This window comes from Mus caroli, chromosome 17 (genome assembly GCF_900094665.2).
Source record: "Mus caroli chromosome 17, CAROLI_EIJ_v1.1, whole genome shotgun sequence".
In the NCBI taxonomy this organism is placed as follows: Eukaryota; Metazoa; Chordata; class Mammalia; order Rodentia; family Muridae; genus Mus; species Mus caroli.
In genome coordinates this window covers 22,991,804-23,009,614 of record NC_034586.1, presented here as the reverse complement: position 1 = coordinate 23,009,614, position 17,811 = coordinate 22,991,804, and the positions used below count along the sequence as shown (strand labels likewise).

At 51.7% G+C, this 17,811-nt stretch overlaps 1 protein-coding gene and 1 long non-coding RNA gene across 2 annotated transcripts in view; one reads left to right on the top strand and one right to left on the bottom strand.

Annotated features, from left to right (window-relative positions):
- The window catches only part of LOC115029705, a 10,848-nt gene extending 7,882 nt beyond the window's left edge, over window positions 1–2,966 (bottom strand). Inside the window, exon 1 of the long non-coding RNA XR_003835253.1 lies at window positions 2,868–2,966. This is a non-coding gene — a long non-coding RNA (uncharacterized LOC115029705). The remainder of the gene's footprint in view (window positions 1–2,867) is intronic.
- Ip6k3 (inositol hexakisphosphate kinase 3) overlaps window positions 1–17,754 on the top strand; it is a 23,486-nt gene extending 5,732 nt beyond the window's left edge. The window contains exons 2-6 of the mRNA XM_021149851.2: window positions 3,852–4,128; window positions 10,480–10,678; window positions 11,653–11,828; window positions 13,085–13,260; window positions 16,392–17,754. Of these exons, the coding sequence (XP_021005510.1) occupies window positions 3,930–4,128; window positions 10,480–10,678; window positions 11,653–11,828; window positions 13,085–13,260; window positions 16,392–16,829 (1,188 nt within the window). The 5' untranslated portion in view covers window positions 3,852–3,929 and the 3' untranslated portion in view covers window positions 16,830–17,754. The remainder of the gene's footprint in view (window positions 1–3,851; window positions 4,129–10,479; window positions 10,679–11,652; window positions 11,829–13,084; window positions 13,261–16,391) is intronic.
- The last annotated feature ends 57 nt before the right edge of the window (window positions 17,755–17,811 follow it).

Here is a 17,811-nt window from a genome sequence, read left to right as displayed (position 1 = left end):
TTTCCATGTGAGAGAACATGCTATTTCCATGTGAGAGAACATGCTATTTCCATGTGAGAGAACATGCTATTTCCATGTGAGAGAACATGCTATTTGTGGTGCTGGGACTTGAACCCAGATCTCTGCTCTTATCATTCCTGGGCTATACCCCCTCCTCTATCCCAAAGGACTCACTTTTCAGCATAATTTCCCCCCTACCAGTAAGCCTACAGTACTTTTTTGACTATTAGAATTTGTTGATTGAGAGGGGAAAAAAGAGAGAGAGAGAGAGAGAGAGAACAAAACTCTAAGAATCCCATAAATGTCTTTGAATGAATTCATGCACCGGTTATTACAATGCTCATACATGCTTGCGAAATGGCCGCTCCCCTTCCTTTCAGAACAGGGAGTATTCCCCAACCTAACAGAGCCAGGCTGGCTGCCACTCAGGCCTCAAAACTTCAGGAAAGGGCTTGTCCCGATGTGGCCTTACTCACTACCGGCCCCCTACAGCCGCACCCCAGAGGCCCAAGTTAGCCCGAGGCTTCTGGAGTGCAGCCCAGTGCTACTTCATTGAGGACATGACCTGGCCACAGGGCAGGAGGGGCCAGGGATGGGGCCTTCTGTCACTTGCTGGGGCAAGGGACAGCCCTTTGCTGAGCCCCTTCTTGCTAAAAGCATTTCCACAACTGCTAAGGGTGTGAGGAAGAGGTGTGGGCTAGAAAAACCTAAGCAGGTAAAGGTCTCCTGTAAATGTGTCAGAATGGGGTGTCCCTTCAGGCAGGTGCCTCACTTGCCTCTCAGTCATCTGGAGAGTCACCCATGCACTGACTGATGCCCATGTGGAGGAGTCTTGTGTGTGTGCACTGTCCCCTGAGCCTCGTGACAAGGCCACAGCAGTGGACAGTAGAACAAACTCTATCACCAGCTCAGCCTCAGCCTCTGTGAGTTGTAGTTGGGGGAGGGGAAATTGTGCCTCCTGACAAATCTGAGGAAGGACTCATAGGAAGAAGGGTAGGGACTTTGGGTCTGCTCAGAAGGCCCAGACAGGTAGGGCTGTTGATCTGGGACTTCTAGGAGAAGGGCTGGAGAATGGAAGCCACCACCACTTCCACCTCCACCTCAGACCCACAGGGTTGTGGGCCACCATACAAAAGGAATGAAAGGAAAACAAGCCTCAGACACAGTACAGAAAGCCATGGTCCCACCCCTAAGCCCATTCTGCATCCGATCCATTCTCCCCAACTGCCTCACAACTGCAGACTGTGCATCCCAGGAACACAGAGACCCTCTGAGGCCTAAAACATAAAGCCTGCAAGAGCAAGTGCCTCAGTTTACCCAGCCGTCAAGCCCAGTGTTCTTAAGGAAAGGCACTGGATCGCTGCCCTCAACCCCAGATTCAGGGATGGAGCTCTGCTCCAAAGTGCAGGATCTACTCTGGGAATGAACTCCCAGAGTAGGTGTAGCCAGGCCTGAGCATCTCGCCTCTGAGAGGACAGGAGAGGAGGGCCACGCTCTAGTCATCAGCGGGAGGAAAGAGTCTCTACTGACAGGGACACTCTCCTCACATGGTGCTGGCAGCCTGGCCAGAAGCTCTTCACAGCCCCTTGTGGTTCTCCCCGTTCTTTTTTGTTTTTCTTTTTCTTTGTTGTTGGTTTTTCGAGACAGGGTTTCTCTGTGTAGCCCTGGCTGTCCTGGAACTCACTCTGTAGACCAGGCTGGCCTCGAACTCAGAAATCCGCCTGCCTCTGCCTCCCAAGTGCTGGGATTAAAGGTGTGCACCACCACTGTCTGGCCTTCCACTCTTTCCAAGCACCCCACCAGGACAGACACATTCACTCAGTGAGGTGCAGGGACCATCTAACATTGGGGACGGGGACGGTAAAGCTCGTGTCTTAAAGGTAGGTTACTCTGAGCAAATCCCAGCCTCTCTTTGGGGCGGTTTCCTGACTTTTAAGGTAGATAACGGACATCTGATGATAACCATCCTAGCCTCCTAGCAAGCTGGGAGCTACTGAGTGCAGACAAGCCTAGCGGGTCTTGGTTCAAATCTCGGTCCTTCTCATACCAGCTGGTGCACACAGGAAACCCTCTTGACCTTTCTGTTTCCTCAGCCAGAAAGTGGGCTGACAGCTCCAGTGACCTCATAGGGTCGTCATAAGGGCTGAAAGTTCCAGTGACCTTGGAGGGTCATCATAAGGCTTAAACTGTCTACCTACAACATCCAAACTGCTATGTGACCTACAGCCCAGCTATGTGTGCGGCAGTACGAGGGACTGTGTGGAACAAGGCAGTGTGCGTTGGCAGGCTTAAACTGGCATCTGAGAGCCATGCCTGGCAAGTATGGGCCTGTTCTCAGGGAGACCAGTGTGACACAGGAGCCTGGCTAGCCTCCTTCCAGGAGTGGCTATAAATGGACTTTACAGACTAGCCATTCCTCTAGTTACCACAAGTGACACTGCCTGGGGACAAGGTAAATCTCCACAGGCTGATCACCCTTGGGCCATGTGGTCTGGGTCCCATTTCCTTATCTGTCCACACATATCCCCAGATTCTCAAGGATCCTGAAAGCCACCCCACCCCCTGACCTGTCCCTCACAGACCCTCACACACCCCCTCACACACACACGGGTGGCCTCACCCCACCTCAGGACAGAGGTTCAAAACGAGCCCTCTGGGTTTCCTGGCCCAGCCTCTCATCTCAGGCTTTTACCCTTGCCTTCCCCAATAACCTCACCAGCCACCCCAATATCCTAAGCAAATGCGCAGGTGCCAGGCAGGGCCTGTAGCCCTTCCCTCTCTAACAGGCACACTCTGTGGCCTGAAGGACACGGGCTGGTTTGGAGACCCTGTGTGACAGGGAAAGGCCAGACTTGGGCTTTTCATACCGTGGTCCGCTGGCAGCCCAGGCAGCCAGGAGAGCCTCTGTAAGCGTAAGTCCAACGAAGTGATATAGGCACTGCTGCTTGTGGAGCCAGCCAGCCATGCCCAGGGCCTGGAGTGAAGGTCAATTAGAGGGTTAATGATGCCCAGTGCTGCCCAGTCTCCAGTAGAGGGAGAGGTATTAATAACTTGTGGTGAGGGCCCTGCTGTGGGAATGTCCTCTCAGATGGGACAAACACTGGGCAGAAGAGCCTCCCTCACGGACTCCTTGACACTCTTCCGAGAGAGTCAGAATGACTTTAGAAACTAGTTTTCCAGAGTTTCAGGGTTTGTTCTAGGTCAGGGAAGCCCACCTTAGGGAGCTCAGAGGAGGTGTTGGTGCCAGGCTCAGGGGACTTTCTGGACCTTTGTCTTAATTCTGTGCCTGACTCTGCATTCTTGTCTGCTGCATAAAGAAACTGAGACCCAGGTGGCTTCAGTGACCTGCCCAAGGTCACACAGTGGCTGTATATGACAGTCATTAAAAAAAAAATCACAAATTGCAGGAGCATAGCTCTGCTCTACAGAAATAAAACAGCCCTGTCAGACAGCGGGGACCCAGCAGCTCTGTTGGCTTCTCCCTGGGTAGAGGTGGATGTTTCCAGAAGGAGAAAGAGGCAACGTGGCAGGAGAAGTCAGGACTAGACCCTGAGCCTGGAAACTCCCTCTCATGCAGGTTGTTTGTGAGTTTTAAGTTTCAGTGTTTAAATCCAGAAGACGCAGGGTATTATGTAGTCTCACCCTTGAGTCATGGAAACAGACCATGGCCAGTTACTCATAAAAAATCATATCAGAAGCAAAACACAACACAAAATCAAAGCAAAACCGAGTCCACGGGCCACACACTGGTACACACTGGCACACAACAGTACAAAGCCAACACACACCAACACACACCGAGAATACACCATATAATTTCTGTTTTTCTTTACTTTTTTTGTTTTTTACAGAGAAGTCAGCTGCCAGACCACCCACCTGGTGGGAACAGCAGCTTCTCCCTCTTGCCTTCCTTGGGAGGACTTGGTGCCATGGTGGTGCGGCACAGCTCGGACAAGGGGAAGATAGGGGTGGGTGTGCCGCTGGAGCCCTTCCTGCACCAGGTCGGGGGCCACCTGAGTGTGCTGCAGTATGATGCCTACACAGTCTGCAAGCCCCTTGTCTCCCAGGAACAGAAATTCTATGAGTCCCTGCCACTGGCCATGAGGTGCTTCACTCCGAAGTACAAAGGTGAGTAAGGGGTGGGGTCAGGGTGGGCTCAGCTGCTGCTGCTACTGTGCTGTCACTGGACATGGGCTGTGTGGAGACAGAGCCCTCATCCCTGCACCCAGTAGGGCTGTGCTGGTGCTTCTTCACTGAATCTCTTTAAGCTCCCACATCGTGAGTGTTTAATGGCTTTGGAGATAAGGTCAAGCCACTCAGCATCGAAGAATTGGCCATGGCGTAAAGGATGCCCAGTCCTATGGGGTTCTGATGGGATGCATATTCTACTCTGTGCTTTGGGAACATCATGGGTGTGGCTGTGGCTAAACATAGAGCCAAGGGAGGCTTCCTGGGCCTCCCTCTGGAGATCCAGGACAGACAAGACATGGGGAATCTGGGACAGGACTTGCTTAGGAGTCTAGAATACCTACTCTATACAGACAGGCCAAAGGCCAGGCTGCCTTTTGGTGTGTGCATCTGAGAAAACTATAAGGTGGGCAGGGTGTGTTCTGGAGCCCAGGACAAGGTGGTGGTGGGAAGAGAGCTCCTCTTGGTTTTCTTATCTGATACCCCGCTCCAGATCCAAGGGCAAGAGTCTGGTCCACACCCAGGGGTTGGCAAATGAGGTCCTACAGAGTTGACTGCCAGGTGCCAGCCCAGAGCTGAGTGGGTTCCTAGAGGACAGGCCCTCCGTAAAGAACTTAGTTTTTCATGACTGAAGGCTGCTGCCCTATGCCCAGTCTGCAGGGACGGCAATTATGACACTCAAGTAAGCCCATCAGAAACCACTGTGGGGAGCTAGGAATGTGCCTCGGTCCTCCGGAGAGTGTCTGCCTAGCATGCGTGAGGCCCTGGTTTCCATCCCCAGTTCATGCCTGGAATACTCTTTCTCAGGAGTAGAGACAGGAGGACCAGACATTCAAGATTGCCCTTAGCTACGTAGCAAATTCAAGGGTCAGAAAATAAAGAAACCAGCTGTGGTCAGTGGCAGGACAGCTGGGGAGGCTAGATGTGGCTGAGCTGGTGTTTCTGAGTGTGAGTTTCATCAGGACTCCTGGACTCCATTCTGGACCTGTCAATCAGAACCCAGGGTCATGATTCAAGTTCAGGTTTAACACTGACCATGGACAAGAATGATGGCTGCTGGGCACCACCACGCCCTGGGCCTGGATGTGACTTCTGAGTATTGTTTCACACTGGGCCTCTGTGACGTCCTGGGAGGTAGGAGAGTTGGCTGTCTGTGGGGCCCCACTCTTACATGCCCCAGCCTTTCCCCACAGTCTTCCGAGGTCACAGGCCAGTGCTGCCTGGCTGGTCATTGTTTATCTTCTCAGACAATTCACTGGAATTAATGTCTGTCCTTCTGTAACTGAACTCAGCATAGCAAAGGGTGGCAGGTCCTTGCGTGAGGCGGACTCCTGCCTGCAGCAATTCACGCTTGCTTGGCGCAGCTCTAGAGCTGAAAAAAAACTGTGGGGATCTGCCCTGGGCAAAGGGGAGAGGCTGTTCGGGTCTTTAGGAGACCCCCACCTCACTCACACAGACTCAATGTCCTGTCTATGCATGCCTATGGTCTGCTGGGGATGACAGGGCACCCTCGGGCACTGGACACCTGCCCAGACAGACCTCTGGTTCCTGGGAATGCCTCTTTGGGCTCTGCTAACTCCAATTAGAGACGCTCTCTTCTTAGAAAAAAAAAAAAAAAAAAAAAAAAGGCTTACAGCCACAAATAAACATTGTAAGTTAAAAATATTATAAATTTAAAAAAAAATGCACTTAACAGAGTTTACCTCATGCCCCAGCTTAGCATGTGGCCGCATGGAATCAACTGGGGGTGGCAGCCCCTGCCTGGTGTCCTGAGAGGCCTGTGTCTTGTATCACCAGTCTAGGAAAAGATCAAAACTGAGAAATCAAAAGATGTTTTCTCCTGGATACATTTTGCTCCCACCATCACGAAGCAGGGAAGTTGTAGGTCAGACTCTCCTGCGCTGAGGGATGCCGCCGGTACCTCTGGCTGAAGGTTGTAGCTAAATGGACATGCCACGGGGTCTAGGTCAGCCTTGCCTTTGGGATGTCTTACAAATGGTGTTTCTAAACACAGTGGGGAATGGCTGGAGCCAGGAACCTCCTGACTCCCTAGGATAATGGATGAGTACCAGCCAGCTTGAGAGGGCTTGGTGGCATCCCAAAGCCAGGCTTTGATGAAGCAGAGCTGGAGCATGATCCAGGCAATGTGAGGAGACCCTATAAACGGCTCGGAGCCCAGTAGGGCTCCCCCACTCACTCTTAGGAACTCACAGTAGAGCTGGGGACCAGTAATGGAGGTGGCTGGTTTTAATCAGTAAGAAGCTGCAGTGGCCAGTCCCTTGGCCTTGCTCTGGGCCATTGCAAGAGGCTTCCATGCCCCAGTTTACATAAACCTCATAACTCCTCTCAGAAGCCAACACTTTCATAACCCCAGAGACGCAGATGAGGAAAGCCAGCTTGCCTGGGGCTACACAGCCGAGAGAGGTGGGCCTGGGGTGTGAAGCCCTGATGTGTAGCTCTGTGGGTTCTTGGCTCTATTCACCCACTCCACTGAGACACCTGGCGTGTCCATTTCAGGGTCCATCTAGCCCCAGGAGGGAGGAGATGGACTCTCTCAGAAGTACTTAGGCAAAACATCGTGCCAGCCAGATAGACAACCTTCTGCTCCCGCATAGAAAGAGCTTTCGCAGAGAGGTGGAGCCATTTCTAAAATGGCTACTGCGTGCCACGGAGCCCATCCCAGTGCCTTCCCCAACAAAGACATCAGGGAGAATTTGGGCTAGGATGGCATTCTGAAGGAGAGTGCTGTGTCCCTGCAGCTTATTCTAGACCTTAGCTGGACTCCTAATATGGCCCTCTTGAGGCTGAGTTCCTTGCCTCTCCCTCAGCCTTGGGTGAATGAGGACAGGCACCCGGGCTCAGTTGGTAGAGGGTTTGGCCAGATTCATATTACAGATGGCGGCGGTGAATGTTCTCATAAGCTTAAAATAAGCACATGATACAATTTCTGCCAAGGCTCAGGAAGCTGTTTGGTCAAACCGAAATTGCTGAGATGCTCCGGGCATGCCAATCGTGGCAGTAAGCACTCTGTCTGCCCAGCTGGCACACTCTTGGGCTGAGATGCATGGGACAGGCTATGGCAAGCCCCAAGGCTCCCAGTAGGGCCTCAGCAACAGATCCCAGGTCTAAGACCCACAGACATAAAGCCTCCTGACCATATAGCACAACCCAAGCACTAGAGAGTCTGCCTTCTCGTGGGTCAAGGGCAGGCAGCTCAGCACAGTTTACAAGGGAGATCTCAATGGGCCAGCTCCAGGGGAGAGCTGTGCTGAGCCCCGGCTGGATGAGAGAGGAGAGAAGGAGGTCACAGGAGCTAGAAGACAGCCGGACAAGATGATGAGCCCATCAGAAACAGAGAGAGAGAGCTGCAGGAATGCTGAGCTGGAAGCTCTGGCTGTATGAGAAATGGAAATGACTTTTGGGTTATATCAGTTGTGGGTTATTTGCACCCCCTCTCCCCGGCCTTTACACAGGCACTCGACCCGATGAGCTCAGACAGGCGTGGGGCCTGGAGCAGCGGGGAAGGTCACATTTCTTGTCTCTCTGGGGAGGCCTCCTGGGCACAAGCTGCCAAGAACTGTGTTTTCTGGCAGCCGTGTCACCGTAGGCTCTCAACTAGAAAAGGCCATGGGCTGCCAGATGGGAATGTGAACTCTAAGAGACCCTAAAAGACATTGCTTTAAGCCAGTGGAGCTTCCTGGACCCACTAGGCAGCTGGAAGGGCACAGACTCACTCCAGGACAGGCACGGGGACGACTAGGGCTCTCCCTTTGTCAAAGAGGACTCACGTTGAGAGCTAGGAGGGTGTCCTTCCTTAACAAACACCTCCTGCCCGAGGACTCCGAGCTAGAAACACAGAGGCCATGCAGGGCTCCACTCGTGGCTTCTCTGTCCCCTCCACAGAACAGACTGGCCAGAACCAGTATTTCTGGGAACACAGCAGGAGTGTCCCATATGCACTTGTGGGTAAACAGAACCCAATTGTGTCAGACTTTCCATGGAATCTTGGGAAATGTGTTATAACATACCCTTTCCTTAGCAGGCACGTGTTAGGTGGCACGCTGGTCGTGTGACCTTGGCTCAGACTCCAACCCCACCCCGACCCCCAGCCCTCTGCATCAACTTATGGATGTGCTGTAACTTCAAAACCACGAGGGGAAAGTGCCAGTCCTGGGCCACACAGAGTAGGAGAGATAAAGAAATATCCCTATCTGGCCACTCCCAGGCACAGAATGATGGAGCTTGACAGGCGTGGTTCAGGCTGGTGTCAGATAAGCACAAACATCAACAGCATTATTTACTACTCTGTGTCTTCAGGACATGGAGACCTGGGAGGGGTGGAGGAGAAGCAGATGTTTCAAGAGTCTGAGAGGACTGAATGTCCCTCCCCCGCTGCAGAATGAGGCCACTAGGAATCTGAGATGACAGAACTTGCCTAGGGATTCCACTGGGCTGGGTATAGTGGACTCTGGAGAGCCATCCCAGGAGTGGGGGTCCACACTGACAGTCCCCAGGGGCTGGGCCGAGATTCAGGAAAATAAATCAGCAGGCTTCCCTGTCTGCTCGGGGGAGTAGCCACTCATATGGGGGAGGTAACCAAGGAGCCTGGGGAGAAACAAGTATAGAGCACATAGAACATGTGACCCTACCTCCTCTCCATCTCCGTCAGTAGGACACACACCATGTTCAAGAGAGTTTTTGTAAGGGGCTCTTTGCAGAAATTCCTGCGCTGAAAACTGTAACCACTTCAAACACGCAGGGTGGGAGGGAGGGAAAAGAGACTCCGGTGGAACGTTGCAGCACCTGACCTACCCACAGTGACACAGGGCAGGGACACAGATAGCTGAATAACTTCCTTTCCTGACCCCTCACCTCTACAAGAGCCACACTGGCCAGAGCCACTGAGAAATAAGAGAAAGCACGGGAAGGCATCCGGGCACTGGATGGGGTCAGCTCCTCAGCACCCGGCAGGCGGAGAAGCTGAGAAGAGGGTGAAACCAGGAAGGAAGGAAGGAAGGAAGGAAGGAAGGAAGGAAGGAAGGAAGGAAGGAAGGNAAGGAAGGAAGGAAGGAAGGAAGGAAGGAAGGAAGGAAGGAAGGCAGGCAGGCAGGCAGGCAGGCAGGCAGGCAGGCAGGCAGGCAGGCAGGCAGGACAACCAGATGTCCCGTTCTCAAAGAAAGGAAGGCTGTCTATGATGTGGGACTAAGGCAAGGCCAGGAACCACAGAGGGAGGCCGGGCTTCTCCATTGTGACAAGGACTCCACAAGGTGACTGTGCAATGCTAACTGCCCCTCATCCGTCGTTTTGTGTCCCACCAAAGTATCGGGGAGACTGCAAAGCATTTCAGATGAGCTCAAGGGAGGTCCTTGCCTACACAGCCCGTGACATTCCTGCTTTGATTACCAGCTGTGGAGGTTAAAAGCACCCTGTGTTAGGGAAACCTTGAAGATTCTAGGGCAGTGGTGTCAAGCTCCTCAATGCTGAGACCCTTAAATACAGTTCCTCATGCTATGGTGACCCCCCCCCACACACACACAACTATAAACCTTTTTGTTGCTACTTCATAACTGTAATTTTGCTACTGTTATGGATCGTAATATAAATATCTGATATGCAGGATATCTGATTTGTGACCCCCAAGGGTCACGACCCACAGGTTGAGAACCACTGATCTAGAATTTCCCCCAAGAACAACACATATCCCAAATCCCACATGCTATTATCTTCAGCCAGCGATGATGGCTGGGTACCAGTGGGAAAGGCAGAAGGGAAGACTGTCTGAAGTAGGGCAGAACCCTGAGTCCCGCAGCTGCCTCAGGAGGGCTTTCTAGAAGAAGCTGGCTGGATGAAGACAGATGAGAGGATAGAGATGGCTGAGCAGGCAGAGGGGAATGGAAAAGGGATGGGCCAGGCTTCTCTTCATTGGCGCCCCCTGGAGGCGGGGAGGTGGGAAGGCACCTTCATGGAGGACCAGCTCTAAGGGATCCCAGGTTGTCTGTGGATGGATTGTTGGTCCTGGTGTGACAGGGAAGGTGTGAGCAACCTTGAAGGTGGGAATCTAATTCTAGAACAATGTAGGAAGTGTGAGAGGTGGGGTGAAGAAACAATCCTAGGACATCCCTAGCTCCAGGGTAGGCGCTGGGGACATATTCAGGTTCAGGCAGAGCCACCCTAGTCTTGACTCTTCCTTGAGAGAACTTCGAGGGAGAGAAGGAAACTGCCTAGGGCCATTAAACTCAACCGTTATGACCCATGACCCAGTGTGTTCTCCCCTCCCTCTGTGTCCTGCAGGTACCATCACAGTGCGTCTCCGGAGAGACAGCAGAGGCCACCTCGGCCTGGTTGCCAACCCACTGAAGGAGAACCTGGAGCCTTTCCAGGTCTCCCCAGAGTCCAGAGCGGTAGCTCTCTGGCAGACACTTCAGCAGACACCCAGCAGCGAGAGCAGCCCCTGCCCCCTCACCCAGCTGGCTCGCTCACTGAAGGAGAGGTAAGGACCACTGAGCAGGGAACAGGGAGCTGGGTGACTGTCCCTCAGCATGCACCACACTGTGCCCAAGGCCAACCAGTCCACGTGGGGGTTAGCTTCTAGAAACTGAGACATTCCGATAAAGGCTGTTGCAAAAGAAAGGCCTGTCCTTTCTTGGGGAGGATGGACTCGGAGCTAACACAGGCAGGGTGTGTGTTCCAGAACAGATCTCTGGTACCTACTCGGTTTAATTAAATACCTGCTTCACTGAGACCATGCAGGTCTCAGGGGGAGAGTATGCAGGCGCAAACCTTGGAATAGTTTACAGAGAGGAAGTGTGCCTAATTTCTCTTGGAAGTCAGCTTTTAGCAGATCACAGGGAAGAGTTAGGGAGAGTGAGAGCTCCTGGAGACAAAACAGCCCCAGGGGCCTAAGGACCTTAGAGAGATCTTAGGAGCCTCTGATGACTGTCTGCTGACCTTTCCCAGAGTCCCTGGGCAGGAGCTGATACAGTAACCATGTTGCTCTTCCCCAAGGAGCTTCAGATCTAATTAAGTTTTTGGTTCAGCGCAGGGCTGTCCCTTCATAGCTGGGGCCAAGATGCAGAGCATACTCTAGAAGGCACTGTGGGGTCTCAAGGACCTCACACACCAGGGCATGAATCTAGACCCCCCAACCCTGGAGGTTCCAGGTGGGGTCACATCCCTTCCCTTTATCACCTTGATAGCAAGAGTGGATCTAAATCACTCCAGCCCTTGGGGGGGGGGGTAGTACATAAAAAAAAAAAAAAACAAAAACAAAACACTGAAGAGACCTATACCTGGCATGATCTGGTGTCAGGACCCTGTGGTATCTCTAGTGGTTTGGTGAGAGTCCTATGCAGTGGTTTGGGTGGCTTTTGTCAGAGGCCATGCCAAAGAGCCCAAACGATGAGCCACAGCCATCCTTCTTCCTCTGGCAGCTGCTGAGCTGTCTTCAAATGCTTCTCTCTACAGTGCAGCCAAGGTACTCCTGAGGTCCGACTGCCACCTCAGTACCCAGGCCTCTCCGCTGGTGGAAAGTGAAGATGGGAGCCAGGTGGAGAGAAAGGGCTTTAACCCATGGGGCCTGCACTGTCACCAAGCCCACCTGACTCGTCTGTGCTCCCAGTACCCAGAGGACAAGAGGCACCGTATCCTTACTACCCTGGAACCTAGGGTTGCTCACAATCCCTAGGGCAGGTGTGCGCAGAGGAGGACAGAGACAGAGAAACAGATGGACGAATGGTTCGCGCGTGTGCGCACACACACAGGCACACACATGCAAACACACACATGCACTCACACACACATGCATGCACACACATGGACACACAGACACATGCACACATACATACAAATGCACAGGCACTCACAGGAGCAGTCACATACAAGCAAATACATACATGCACACGCACATACACACATGGCCACACATACTCAGACATATGCACATGCACACACACTCACAGGAGAAACAGATCTAGGGAGATCTGAAGGTTTGAACCCACAAGCCCAGGGTCTTGAAGAAATCAGATTCCTTTCAAAGGAAAACTCAGAGGGCGTGGGGACAGCCCACTAGTGGCTAAGTGGGAGCCTGGCTTGCATGTCTCTGGCACTTCAACATATGGGAGAAATGGAGCTGTGTTACTGGGGAGACAGGAGGATCCCTTGCTAGGGCTAGGTAGGGACAGGAGGAAGTCTCTCTATGCCTCACTCCATTGCAACATCTCTTCCCTTCAGATTTTGCCTGCAGCCCATGAGCTATGGAGAAACCCTAAGGGGAGGGAGGCAGACCTTTCCCTACAACAAAAATGCCCTCCACCCCTCCCAGACCTCCCCACCCCTCCACTCTATCCTAACTCCCCTCCCATTCCCCACCTCCCTGGCCAGGTAGCTTAGGCCCTTCAACCCTCTGGGTTCTTCCCAGAAAAATAAAACAAAACCAAACCCGGTGGCTGCTCTTGCCGTATTTACCAGGACACATCTGCCGCCCTAATCCCTAGGAGGCTTCCGAAGGATAATTACTCTGCTGAAATTAATATTCCTGCAACTTTCCTCTGAGGCGAGCATCAACCCCCTGTCCCAGAAGGTGCAGGCCCATTCAGCGTCACACAGCATCTGGAGGTCTCAACCCCGAGATTTCCCTGCCACAAATGTAAATTGGCCACGGCCTGCCAGGAATTTCATGCCTGCGTTTAAATTTCAACCTCAGAGCAAAAATGGAAAAGAGAAAAAAAATCTTCTCATAAACTCCCCTAAATAAATGGACTTATTAAAGCGGGCTGCCAGCGAATATCTTGCATCCTTAATAGCCAGGCTCATGGGTGAGGCGGGAAGAATGGCCAGCAGCCTCAGCTGCCCTGATTGACGACCTCAGAGCGAGCGTTCCTTGACCTAGCGCATCCAGGGTTCTTGCTGTTGGAAAATGTGGTGTCACAGTACAAGCAGCCCTGCATCCTGGATCTGAAGATGGGGACCCGCCAGCATGGAGACGATGCATCCGAGGAGAAGAAGGCACGTCACATGAAGAAGTGCGCACAGAGCACCTCGGCCTGTCTGGGCGTGCGCATCTGTGGCATGCAGGTAGGTGCTGAGGCCTGGCTACAGGGGTCAGAGGCCGGCATCCCCGTAGGTCTACCACACTCTCACTCCACCCCCACCCCTGCCCTGTACCCTCCCTTCCCTGCAGAGCTCCTTACCATAAGGGAGCAAGGGAGCAACAGAGGAAGCTGACAGATGGGTGCTTTTCTTTTTTTCCTTTCTTCTTCTTCTTCTTCTTCTTCTTCTTCTTCTTCTTCTTCTTCTTCTTCTTCTTCTTCTTCTTCTTCTTCTTCTTCTTCTTCTNTTCTTCTTCTTCTTCTTCTTCTTCTTCTTCTTCTTCTTCTTCTTCTTCTTCTTCTTCTTCTTCTTCTTCTTCTTCTTCTTCTTCTTTCTTCCTTCTCCTCCTCCTCCTCCTCCTTCTTCTCTTTTTTGTCCTACTCACTCTGTAGACCAGGCTCCACTGCCCGGCATGACGGATGCTTTTCAAGCAAGGAAATAGATATTCTTGGTCTGAGATGCCAGGTGGAGGTGGTTGGTTTTGTTTCTAAAGATTTATTTATTTTATGTATATGAGTACAATGTCCGATGTCTTCAGACACACCAGAAGAGAGCCACCATGTGGTAGCTGGGAATTGAACTCAGTACCTCTGGAAGAGCAGTCAGTCCTCTTAACCACTGAGCCATCTCTCCAGCCCAGTGTTTTGAGACAAAACTTCAAGTATCAGCCGGACGTGATGGCACAAGCCTTTGATCCCAGCACACAGGCGGATTTCTGAGTTCTAGCCCAGCCTGGTCTACAAAGTGAGTTCCAGGACAGCCAGGATTATACAGAGAAACCTTGTCTCGAAAAACCAAAACAAACCAAAACAAAACTTCAAGTATCCCAAGTTGTCTTCAAACTCCTTATATAGCCAGAGCTGACCTTGGATTCCTAATCTTCTGCACCATCCACTGAGGTTTGAGATTGCAGGCTTTGCTGTTATTCTGCATTCCCACCCCACAGGTGGTTTGTTTTTTGTTTTTTTTTACAGAGCACCCATGAGGATAGTCCAAAACACCATTTTGGGGCAGTTAAAACTTTATGCAGTGGTCCTGAGGGTCCTCCCCTCGTTGGGAGGGCCTTATTTTTTAAAATATTTATTTATTTATTTATCATATGTAAGTACACTGTAGCTGTCTTCAGACACCCCAGAAGAGGGCATCAGATCTCATTACAGATGGTTGTGAGCCACCATGTGGTTGCTGAGATTTGAACTCAGGACCTTCAGAAGAGCAGTCAGTGCTCTTAACCACTGAGTCATCTCTCCAGCCCCCGGGAGGGACTTTTAATGACGGTGTGGGGCAGAGGTTAGAGAAGAGCTGAGAAAATACACCTGATGGCTTACTTATCTGGGCGTGCACATCTGTGGCATGCAGGTAGGTGCTAAGGGCTAGCTGCAGGGGTCAGAGGCCGGCAACTGACTCTTTTGATTTCCCGTTAGCCAATCTCTCTTCGACATTCAGCCTTTCTGCTTCTTTTTGCTGCTTGATTGGGTTAGCCAATGGGAAGGTCAGAAGCCACTGAACCCAGTCACAGGGGTGGCTTGTTCCCTTACTGCCTGGGTCCTACACCTCCCCTACCTCTGTTCTTATAAGATGATGGCAGGGCTGTAGGGAAACAGACAGGACTCCAGCCCATCCCCCCAGCAGCCTGTCTACTCAATACAAAACCAGACTCTGCTTTGACGGTAAACATTATAGCTTTCCTTAATTGAAACTGCCACCCCTTGAAGCTGAAAGTTGAGTCCATAAATTCATTGCACAGATGTCCCTGGGAAGGCTTGGAATGCAATCCTCGAGAGAACAGAACGAGATGATTTGTGGAGTGAAAGGAATCTCTCTGCGGACCTCCAGCCTTCTGCAAGTGATCTGATTTATCTAAAAAGTGACGCTTGTCGTGTGTTTGCAGAGGCTAATTTAGCAGCCCATCTTCAGCCTTCCAAAAGCTTATCATCTCTTTCTGATTAAAAACAAAACAAACACATTATGTAATACGAAGGCAAGACAGGCATCAAACAGGGTTAGCCAGTTACAGGCAGCTCTGTCTCCAGGTGCCAAGTCCCCCCCCCCCCTTGCTGTTGCAGCTGCAGGCTTTGACTCAGTCTCTGTTGCCCCCTGAGCTGTCTGGACTGGGTGTGGCCACCATGGCATCCTCAGCAACACCTCTCTTCTGCCCGCTCCCTTTGAACGGCATGCCAAGGGCAGGAAATAGAGGCAGTGAAGAAAGGACCACTTGCTGGAGAGGGAGGGTGAGGACCTCTCTGACTCCCAGGCTCCCGGCAGCCGTGCTGGCTGCCTGCAGGTCCTATGTATATCTGAGCTAGCCTGTTTTCTTTACCTGGAGACAATTCACAGACATTCGAAGCAATGTCTGGAAGATCTATCCCTGAATGCTTCAAAGCTGTAAGAAAAGACTCAGTAATTCTGTGGAAGAAGAACTTAATCGGAGTGGCTCTCCGAGTCTGCCGGCCTGATTTCAGATGCAGCTACCAGCTTGGGTTTGCTAATATCCGAACTGAAGGTGGCCAGAAGCCAAGATTTAAATCACGACTTGGAAAGTTGATATTGGAAATTCACCGGAGAGGAGATCTAAACCTCAGAGTGGTGCGCTGAGGGTCACCTCTGCAGGTGAAGGCTCTTTGGGCCTCCGGTTGGGACTAGACCTGCAAAGAAAATAGTTGAAAATATACACACCACACTGGAGCATGATGAGAGACCATCTCCTGTGCATCTTGACCGCTGTTTCCCAAATCACCTGGAAATCACTTTGTATAGGGGCTTGTTATGCTGCTACTGTAGAACAGGCAAGTTTGGTTTGGTTTGAGATACAGTAGCACTGGCTAGCCTTGAACTCACTGCGTAGCTGAGGATGACCTTGAATTTCTGATTCTCCTGCCTGTGCCTTTCATGTGCTGGTTTTACAGGCTTGCCCCACAGTGCCCAGTTTATGCAGTACTGGGGATTGCACACAGAGATGTGACCTTGCTAGGCAAGCTCTCTGTCAACTGAGCCATCTCCTACAGCACTTTTCTTGTCGTCGTCGTCGTCGTCTTCTCCTCCTTCTTCTTCTAGTTTACAATCCTTTACAATCCTTCATATATATATTTTTTCCTCTCTCTCTTTTCCAACCTTAGGTTTATCAAACTGATCAGAAGAGCTTTCTCTGCAAAGATAAGTACTATGGAAGGAAGCTCTCGGTGGAGGGATTCAGGCAAGCCCTTTCTCAGTTCCTCCATGATGGAACCCGCCTCCGCGCCGAGCTCCTGGAGCCCATCCTGCGTAGGCTGCAGGCGCTGCTCACTGTCATCAAGAGCCAGAGTTCTTACCGCTTCTACTCCAGCTCCGTCCTCATAATCTATGATGGGGAGCCTCCCCAGACCACCCAAGGCAGCACTTCCGGTGGCGTCACTTCCGGAGACCCGGCCAAAGTCGATGTCCGGATGATTGACTTCGCTCACACAACATACAAGGGCTCCTGGAACGAGCACACCACCTACGAGGGACCAGATCCTGGCTATATTTTTGGCCTGGAAAACCTCATTGGGATTCTGCGGGATATTCAAGGAGAATGAAGCTTCTTGGAACTTTCTGGGATTTTTCTCCGGGCTGCAGATTTTGGCCAAGGGACCCAAGCTAGGGTAGTCTAGATTTACCCCGTAGGTGTCTTTGTAATAACCATATCTACCTTCAAAAGCCATCTCTGCATGTGGCGGGTGGTGTTGACAATTGCTAAAGAAATCTGCTCTGCAGGCAGCCACCCCCCCCCCCCACCGGGCAGCTTGCGCAGTGCAGCTCCAAAACGGGGTGTCATTGTCAAGTGCACAGGAGGGTGTAGCCTGGGTCAGAGGCTAGCTAGCACTGTGGTGCTGCAGGGTGCCTGCATTCCAGACTGCTTCTCTGTTGTCAGGCCATGGTCTTCAACCCCTAAAAAACCCCCAGGAGGGAGAAGACCCTGGAAGAAGCCTTGAAGAATATTCCGCTTGTGTGGATCAGCCCCTCCCCAGGTAGACAGAGCTGATGCCTCCCCCATGAGTCATAGGTGGGACAGGATGAGTGATTCCCTCCCCCCCAACTAAATGTGAGGGGATGGGTCCCTGCAGCCTAGTGGAACTAGCAAGTCTTCCACATTGTGACCATGTGATGTCCCTGACCTGGAACTGCAGCTTCCAGAGGAAGCAGAGTGCACCCAGAGGAGCCCACAGTGTTGGGCTGTATTCTCCATTTCTATTTATTTATTATTTTGGGTGCAGGTGGGGGTATGTGTTGGAAGTAGAGAAACTAGAAGACCAGGAACCCCAAGATGATGTTTACAAGCATGGTGGATACAAGTAAATAAGAAACCAGAGCAAACAGGTCTAATGAATTCCTTCTTCTGCAGCACTGAAGCTTACTACAATGCCCTGGAGCCCAGCGCTGCACTATGCTTCCCAATTAGGGAAATAAATTTGTTAATAAAATTGCTGAGGTCACCAGTGATTACTGGTGAGCCTTAATATTCTTTTTGTTTGTTTATTCTGATCAGCGGGCTGCCCGGTACTTCCAATTTATGAGAAA